This window comes from Nannospalax galili, unplaced genomic scaffold (assembly GCF_000622305.1).
Source record: "Nannospalax galili isolate Female #2095 unplaced genomic scaffold, S.galili_v1.0 scaffold1719, whole genome shotgun sequence".
In the NCBI taxonomy this organism is placed as follows: domain Eukaryota; kingdom Metazoa; phylum Chordata; class Mammalia; order Rodentia; family Spalacidae; genus Nannospalax; species Nannospalax galili.
In genome coordinates, this window is record NW_008341885.1 from 215,072 (window position 1) to 224,642 (window position 9,571).

At 42.1% G+C, this 9,571-nt stretch overlaps 1 protein-coding gene across 1 annotated transcript in view; it reads left to right on the forward strand.

Annotated features, from left to right (window-relative positions):
* Tesk2 (testis associated actin remodelling kinase 2) overlaps positions 1–9,023 on the forward strand; it is a gene marked incomplete at its 3' end in the record, with an annotated part of 67,571 nt that extends 58,548 nt beyond the window's left edge. The window contains exon 4 of the mRNA XM_008837627.3: positions 8,975–9,023. Within this exon, the coding sequence (XP_008835849.1) occupies positions 8,975–9,023 (49 nt within the window). The remainder of the gene's footprint in view (positions 1–8,974) is intronic.
* Positions 9,024–9,571: the final 548 nt, after the last annotated feature.

Genomic DNA, 9,571 nt, shown 5'->3' on the forward strand with positions numbered 1-9,571 from the left:
TGTGTGTGTGTGTGTGTGTGTGTGTGTGTGTGTGTGCATGCCCGGAGGCCAGAAGAGGATGTTGGATCCTCTGGAGTTGGAGTTACAGACAATTGTGAGCCACCAGACATGGGTGCTAGGAATTAAACGGAGGTCTTTTGGAAGAGCAGCAAGTGCTCTTAACCATTGAGCCATCTCTCTCCCCCGTCCCCCAACCACCTCCATAGTCTCATGTAGCCTAGGCTAGGAACTCATTATGCAGAAGATGACCTTGAATTTCTGATCCTCTTGTCTCTGCCTCCCAAGTGCTGAGATTACATGCCATTACAACCATGTACCATCATTCCCATTTTTATGTAGTACCGGGGCCTCATGCAGGCTAGGTAAGCATTCCACCTGTTGAGCTACATCCCCAACGCTTTTTCTTTTCTTCCCTTAATAAACCTTTTTTGCATTCATTTATTTTTGTGTGTATGAGTGTGTATGTGTGTGAGTGCACATGTGACACCTACATGTGTGGAGGTCAGAGAACAACGTGCAGTAGTTGCAACTTGCAGAGAACAACTTTCCTTCCACTATGCGGATTCCAGGGATCAAACTTAGGTCATCAGTCTTGGAGGCAAGCACTTTTAACTACAGAGTCATCTCGTTGTTCCCCAGTTCCTTTTCTGAGACAGGATCTTGCTGTGTAGCCCAGGCTGGCCTCTAATTTTTGATCCTCCTGCCTCAGCCTTCTGTTGAGTTACCAGATTACTGGCATGAACCACCACACCCAGTCTGATCAACTAACTAGTTTTTTGTCCTGTTACAAAATGAGCTCAGGGTTAGCCTGAGCTACATGAGCCCCTGTCTCAAAAAGCCAAAAGAAAAAAAGAAAAAAATTGATTGAGCCAGGTGTGATGGCACACATCTTTAATCCCAACACTCTGGAGGCAGAGGCCAGCTGAGGCTATAGGGAGACCCTGTCTCAAAAAGACCAAAAAAAAAAAATTAATTGAGCTTCTCTTCAAAATCCTTTCGCAACAATATAAAGTTACTATCTTGCTATAATAGAGAAGATGTTTTCTATATTTACTTCGAAATGTTGAATACAAGGGAAATAGAGGCTCCCAGTCCTCTTTAGGCACCAAACTATTCATGGAAGAGGTAGATGGGGCTTAGAGTGCAGCTTGATGGTAGAGTACATGCCTGCTATGAATAAGGCTGTGACCTCCCTCACTAGCACCAGAAGAGAAAGGAGGGCTGGGAGGAGAAAGAGTGGGGAAGAGATTCATATTGTCCAGAACCTTGAGGATCAGTTATTAGAACAGCTATCTTTCCAGCTACCCAACCTGAAAAAATCCCAGTCATCTCTCCTTTTGTTCTTTGCTTCTAATCAGAAACTAAGGCTTGATTCCAAATCTTAAAGAAAGATTTATGTGTGTGTGTGTGTGTGTGTGTGTGTGTGTGTGTGTGTGTGAATGTGTATATGTGAGTGTGGGTGCCCTGGAGCTGGACCCATAGACATTTGTGAGCTGCCCAAAATAGGTGCTGGGAATTCAGGTCCTCTGGAAGAGCAGCAATGGTTCTTAACTGCGGATCAATCTGTCTGGTTCCTATAGTTTCTTCCTTCCTTCCTTCCTTCCTTCCTTCCTTCCTTCCTTCCTTCCTTCCTTCCTCCCTCTCCCTCCCTCCCTCCCTCCCTCCCTTCCTTCCTTCCTTCCTTTCTTTCCTTTTTGGTCTTTTGAGACAGGGTCTCCCTGTAGCCCCAGCTGGCCAGGGAGACGAGGTAGACTAGGTTGACCTGAACTCAAAGAGATCTGCCTGCCTCTGCCTCCCAAGTGCTGGGATTAAAGGGGTGCACTACCACGTCCAGTCCTGTAGTTTATTTCTTAAAGAATTTTTGATGAGGGGCTGGAGAGATGGCTCAGAGGTTAAGAGCACTGGCTGCTCTCCCATCAGAGGACCTGAGTTCAGTTCCCAGCATCAACGCTGCAGCTAACAACCATTCCTAACTCTAGTTTCATGGAATCCACTACTGTCTTCTTGCCTCCATAGGCATTGCATGACATGGGTGCAGACTAAATGGCCAGTATTTAAAAATGATAGGTTAAAGGAGACTGCTCAGATTTTATCATTGCAATCTTAGTAACTAGGTGAAAGAGTCTTTAGAGATGAGAGCTCTCAAAGTATCTTTTGTAAGTGGGCCTGGTGACTCAGGCTGGCCTTCAAGTCGTAGCAGTCCTTCCACTCAGCCTCAAAAGTGCTGGGATTGAAGGGATGTACCATTATGCCTGGCTCTGGTCTAGTGGAGATTATAATCAATTGTATGAATGCTGTCTTGGATTTTTCCCTCTAAATATTGATCTTACCTAATTTGTCTTATAAGAATATTGGAAGGGAAGTAGTTTGAGTGCCAATATCCTGGGCTTCTACCCTTTAAAGTTGATAGATAAGATCAGCAATTGCAGTATATAAGATAGATTCCTAAAGGTAAATAGGAGGGGGGCTGGGCATGGTGGCACACGCCTTTAATCCCAGCACTTGGGAAGCAGAGGCAGGTGGATCTTTGTGAGTTCCTGGCCAGCTGGAGCTTCAAGGAGACCCTGTCTCAAAAAGCCAAAAAAAAAAAAAAAAGGTAAATAGAAGAGACAGTTAAGACCTGTAACCCAAGTACCCAAGTATTCAGGAGACTGAGGCAGGTGGCTCTCCAGGTTGAGGCCAACCTGGGCTCTGTAGTGAGATCTACCCTTCCCTGATCCTGCCCCACCAAAAAAACTGAACAAAAGAAAAGGCTAAAAAAAAGTTGTGATTCCTTCTGTGGGGTTTGTTTGAGTAGTATAGCAGTCTATTAATTTCTTTATATGCCTGTTTGAAGTTCTGTAAGCATGTAACTGTTGAAAATTGTCAGGAGGCTTTATAATAATCCAGAGAGCTGATAGTAGATGAGACCATGTGGTAGCAGTAGAGAGCAGTATTTAGATTCTGGTTATGTTTGAAGGAAGAACTAAGATTTCCTAGTAGATTTGGATGTGGGATATTTACACAGGGATGGAGGAGTCAAGGTTGCCCTTAAGGACTTTTTTTTTTGTTTTTTGTTTTTAATCTTTTTGAGACAGGGTCTCCCTGTAGCCCCAGCTGACCTGGAACTCACTAAGTAGATCAGGCTGGCCTTGAACACACAGCAATCTGCCTACCTTTGCCTCCTGAGTGCTAGGACTAAAGGTGTGCTCCACCATGCCCGGCTGCCCTTAAGGATTTTTACTTGAACAGCTGGAAGAATTGAATTGCCAGTAGCAGCACTGCGAAGACTTTGTGGAGAATAGGTTTTGGGAATGGGGGAGATAAGACATTTGCAGTTGGAATTCAGAGGAGAGGTTCAGGACCTCTACAAATTATGTAGCTTCTATTATCTCCATTTTCTGATCTCTGAAGTAAGGAGTAATAATAGTACTACTTTACTAGATTGAAGGGAGAATTAAGTAAAAAATGTACATAGTGTGCCTTTAGTACCAGCTCTCAGGAAGCAGAGGCACATGGATCTCTGTGAGTTCAAGGCCAGCCTGGTCTGCATATAGAGTTCCAGGCCAGCCAAGACTCCATAGTGAGACCCTGTCTTTTTTAAAAAATATATTTTTATTTTATGTGTATGAGTGTATTGCCTGCATATGTGTATGTGTACCCTTGGCGGTCAGAAGAAGGCATCAGATTCCCCTGGTACTGGAGTTATAGATGGTTATTAGCCACCATGTGGGTGTTGGGAATTGAACCTGGGTCCTCTGTAAGAGCAGTCAGTGCTCTTAACTGCTGAACCATCTTTCCAGCACCCCCCACCCTGCCTTTAAAAATTAAAAAAAAGGAATAATGCCCAGGTTGGTGGTGCACACCTTCAGTCCCAGCACTTGGGAGGCAGAGGCAGGCAGATCTCTGTGAATTCAAGGCCAGCCTGGTCTATATATCAAGTTCCAGTCCAGTTGGGTCTACAGGGAGACCCTATCTACAAAAGACCCCCCCAAAAAAAGAGGGGGCCTGGAGAAATGTCTCAGTGGTTAAAAGCACTGGCTGCTCTTACAGAGGACCTGCGTTCAATTTCCAACACCCACATGGCACCTAACATCTATCCGTAACTCCAGTTCCAGGGGATCCAGCACCCTCTTCTGACTCTGTGCATTTACATACATGCAAGTACACTTTCATACATGCAAGTAATAGACATACAAAATAAAAATAATGAATAAAATATTTTTTAAAAAGAAAAGAAGAAAAGAAAAAAGGAAGTATTTGACACGGGCTGATGAGATGATTCAGTGCCTGCCGCCAAGCCTGACACCCAGAGTTTTATCTTCGGGACCCACATGGTGGAAGCAGGGAAATGTCTCCTATTAATTGTTTTCTGACCTCCACATGGGTACCTCTTCTTGCCCCAAACTATAAATAAATAAACACAATTTCGTAAGAACAAAAAGAGGAAGAAAGAATCTGAGGTAGGCTAGGAGTGTAGCTCAGTTGGTAAAGTGCTTATCTGACATGTAAAAGGCCCTGAACTTGATCCCCTGCACCACATAAACCAGACATGGTGGCACATCCCAGCCATCAGGCAGTGGACAGGAGGATCAGTTCAGGATCATTCTGAGCTACAGATTGAGTTCAAGTCCAGCCCAGACTGGTGTCCTGAACTGCTCTGAATGTTCTACATCATCACTGGTCTTGTTTGTGAATTCCTTGAGGAGTGAGCATGTTTTTTTTCTACAGTTTCTTTTATCCCCCTGAATGGTGCTTAATGTATATGTAACAAGCAGTAAAGCAAAAACTAACAAAAAAAACCTCTGCCATTTGCTAGTTGCATGCCCTTGGGCAAATCATTTGTCTTCAGTTTCCTTATCTGTAAAATGAAGATAATAATATTGAGTATTTACTATAAATGTTTTCAAAGAGATTGAATGAAGTAGGGATTATGCAAGTTTGTGTATGGGCCATCGTTTTTTTCCCCTCAGTTCTGAGACAGGGTTTGTGTAGCCCATGGTAAGCTTGGACTAGAAATCCTCCTGTCTCTGCCTCCTGAATGCATGTATAGGCCCCCATGCTTGTTTTGTGTTTGGCACATTCCATTCTTAAGTGCTCAGCAAATGTTCTACATCACCATCATGCTTGTCTATATTCTTTGAAGAAGGGATGATCATGTCTATTCCTGTAACCCTATGTCCCCTTTGCTGGTCCTGTGCTTAGTATATATGTGGCAAGCAGTGAAAAATAATAATTCTGGGGGTACAACTCAGTAGCTTAGTGGTTTGATCCCCAGTACTACAAAAAGTACATGACATATCCACATTAAATTGAAGTTTTATTTTTCTCTATAATTTTCTGTTTTGATGTGTGAGTTCATATGGTAGTTTGTGTTTTTGTTTGTTTTGAGATAGGGTGGTCCTATGTAGCCCAGGTTGCCCCAGAACTCACTATGTAACAGACTGGCCTTAAATGGAGGCAGTCCTACTGCTTCAATTTCTCCAGTGCTGAGATTACTGGCATGAATTTATGAGTGATCTTAGACTAAAAGATAAAAAATTTTAATTTATTAAAAAAATTTTATGTATATGTGTATTTTGCCTACATGCATGTATGTATACTACATGTGTGCAGTACCCTCGGAGGTCAGAAAAGGGTATTGAATCCCCTGGAACTGGAGTTATAGATGGTTGTTAGTTACCATCTGGGTTCTGAATCTAGGTCCTCTAAGAGCAGCTAGTATTCTTAACTGCTTAGCCATTTCTCCAGCCCCAACCCTATTTTTGCTTTTTAAAGGAGCCAGGGAGTGCCTGCATTCTGTATTCATGCCAGGCTTCTCTGATGCAGATGTTCCAGGAGACATTCTAACTTATTAGATCTTTGTATTTACTTCACAAAGTAAAATTAAACTATGGACTTGATTCGCTTGTTATCATATATAGAGCTATTGATAGGATCTGATTGCCTAGCCATTACTTTGCATGTGTTAAGATTGGCCTATTAAAAAATCATGGATAAGACCTAGGGATATAGCTCTGTTGGTGAAATGCTTAACCTTGCAAGCATGAGGACCTGAATTTAAACCCTAGAACCCAGCCAGCATGGTGGTACACACCTTTAATCCCAGCACTTGGGAGGCAGAGGCAGGTGGATCTCTATGGGATCTAGGCCACCTGGTCTGCATAGCAAGTTCCAGGCCATCTGGGGCTATAGGGAGAGACCCTGTCTCAACAAACAAAACAAAGAATAGGTGTTTTGTTCATGTCTCCCCGGAAATAGTGTCACACGATAGTGTGTGTGCTCATGATGTGTAGTCCAGAGGATAACCTAAGACCAAAGTAGGGATACCGTCAAAGCCCAACTTGGCAAACTAATGAGTTTATTGGGGTTACTTACAAGTATAGAAATGACTCAAAGACAGCCATAACACTAAAAACCTACCCCATGGGAGACAGCTCATGAAAGCTGTAAATTTGAAGCATACTGCACAACTTGCAGGCAGCTCAACAGATTGGAGAGTGTTTCTTGCAGGCAGCTCAGTTAGCCTCTGCCTCTTCCAGGCAGCTCTGCTGGTCTCTGTTTCCTCCAGGTGATTTGCCTGGTCTGAACCTCTTATAGGCAGTTCAGTTTGTCTGAGAGTGTTTCTCAACAGTCCTTAGGACTTATATATGCTTGGGAAGGAAGGGACATAGTGAATCTGGTTGGTTTCAGGGACTTTCTGCAGGATGGAATGCTTTACCTCCCCTTAAAATGTCCTGCATCTTTTTTTAAAAAAAGTATTTCATTTATTTTTATTTTATGTGTATGAGTGTAAATGCACCCAAGTCATGCAATGCCCATAGAAGTCAGAATATAACAGCCTGGATTCAAATTTAAGTTTCTCTCTAGGCCCAGATGACTTTACTTAATGCTAATCAGTAGTCATTCAAAGAAAAGTGAAAAGTGCTAGTGGAAGATCTGGAAAGGCTTATTATGCTAATAACCTTGGGCATTAATGGCATTAATGGGATCCCATACAGAGAAAGTGATTTTTTTTCTTTCTTTCTTTTTTTTTTTTGGTTATCTTAAAGGGAGGAAATCTAGATATGCTGACTAGACCTCAGTGGATGAACTTGCATTGAGGGACATCTGGGGACAATAACTTGACCCGATAGGCCTTAACACAAATGTGACATTTTAGCTGATCTTGGAAGGATGATTTTCAGTACATGTAATATTCCAACTTAAGAAAAGCACTTCACCTATTAATAAATTTCTAGGTTTTTTTTATCTTTTTTTCTCTCCCTTTCTTTCTTTCTTTCTTTCTTTCTTTCTTTCTTTCTCTCTCTCTCTCTCTCTCTTTCTTTCTTTCTTTTTTTCATTTTGGTCTTTTTGAGACAGGGTCTCCCTGTAGCCCCAGCTGGCCAGAACTCACTTTGTAGACCAGACTGGCCTTGAACTCACAAGAGATCCGCCTGCCTCTGCCTCCGAAGTGCTGGGATTAAAGGCATGCACCAACCACACCCAGCCTATATTTCTAGATCTTAAAAAACATTCATTCACACTGGGCAAGAATGGTTTAATCCCATTTAATCCCAGTACTCGGGAGGCAGAGGCAGGCAGACTAGGTGAGTTTGGGGCCAGCCTGGTCTATATAGCAACTTCCAATCTAGGCAGGACTATACAATGAGACCTTGTCTCAAACAAACAAGCAAACAAAAAAACTCACATTCATTATTCAGTAAATCTTAGAATTTGCTGCATGACATACACTGTACTAGGTACCAGAAATGCAGAGAGATCCAAAACTGAATCATCTGCCATGAGGAAAGTTACAAGAGTGATATGGTTAGAAGGTTATAATAAGGTTAGAAGCAGATGACAAAGCCAGTGACTCACTCCTGTAATCCCAGCACTGGGAAGCTGAGGCAGGATGAGTTTCTGGCTAGCTGAGTTCCAAATAAACCTGGATGACACTCTGTCTCATTCCCTTCCCTCTCAAAAAAAACTCTTCAATTTGAGGCCTTTGCCATTATATCATGCTGTTTTAATTACTTTGGAAATTATATGTTTGTTGGCTTCCTTATTTATGTATTTTAAGGAACTGGGGATTGAACCCAGGACCTTGGTTGTACTAGGCAGTTGCCTTACCATTGATCTATATCATCAGCCTTAAAGAATTGTCAAGGCACAGGGTCTGGAGAGATGGCTCAGTGGTTAAGAACACTAGTTGTTCTTGCAGAAGACCTGGGTTTGAATCCCAGCACCCACATGGCAGCTAACAACTGTCCATAACTCCAGTCCCAGGGGTTCTGACAGCCTCCTCTCCTCCACAGGCATTGCATGACATGGGTACACTTACCTACATGCAGCCAATACACACATACACATAAAATAAAAATAATTTAAGAATTAAAAAAAATTATCAAGGCAACCTCAAGTAAAGATATCCTTTTTTTTTTTTTTCCTGGCCATATTGGGAAATTGAATCTAGTCAAGTGCTATACCACTGAGCTACAGCCCCAGCCCCACCATGCTACTTTAAAGGCTTAGTATCTCCCTCTTCCACCCTTACACATTGCTTTTTACCACTAGGTATTGCTGTAACAAAATATCTCATGGTAAACTTCAGAAATTTATCAGTCTGGCATCTTAAATTTTTATGTTACATTTGTTTGTGTGTGTGGTGTGTGTGTGTGTGTGTGTGTGTGTGTGTGTGCACATGCACCATGGTGTGCATGTGGAGGTCAGAGGACAAAACTATGGGAGTTGGTTCTCTCTAACATGTGGGTCCCAGGGTTTCACTTCATGTCATCCTACTTGGTGGAACGCACCTTTACCTATTGAGCCATCTCACTGGCCCCAGTGTGGGATTTTATTCAAGATTCAGAAGGTACAGTATCATATAAGAATCTAGGGACTTCACAAGTATTGTATTGTTTCTTATACCTAGGTAACTCAACTAGTTTTTTCTATATGAAACTGTATTCATTTCCTGTTCATTTTGTTTGAAAAAAATCTATTTTTTTTTCAGGTTCATGGGTGTGTGTGTACATCAAGGACAATTGCATGCACTTACAGAGGTATGAATTCACTAAGTGTGTTGAAGTAGCTTCTTTGCCTTTGTTTCAGCATTTATGATTACATTTGTTACTTGTGTGTGCAGGTAAAATGCATGTGCATTTATATTTATGCCCAAGTGCCAGTGTTAATAATGCCTTGGGAAATGGCCATAGTTCATAGAATCTTATCTTATATTTCCTTATAATATTTGGTGTGTCCCTGAGAATATGAGTGTTCAAATGTAAAATTGGTTCTTGCCCTCTGGGTTTCTCCTTTTGAAGTTAAGGGATGACATGGCTTGACTGCAGCCTCTTTTCTGGCAATAGATTTTCAGACCACCTGGGGAGGTTTGTTGTCCTGATCTGGAATTCCACACTCACTGCTCTAGTTTCCAGATTCTTCTTGTTACTTATTGGAATCAGTTTACAAATCTCCATTCTCATTTCATTTCCAGCCTCTGCTGAGCAGATCAATATGTAGTGGTCTTGGAAGGTCAAAGAATTCTCTCTAAAAGACTTTCCAAATTCAGAATACCAAGTTCGGAGCTTCAGAATATGCTTGAGTTCTT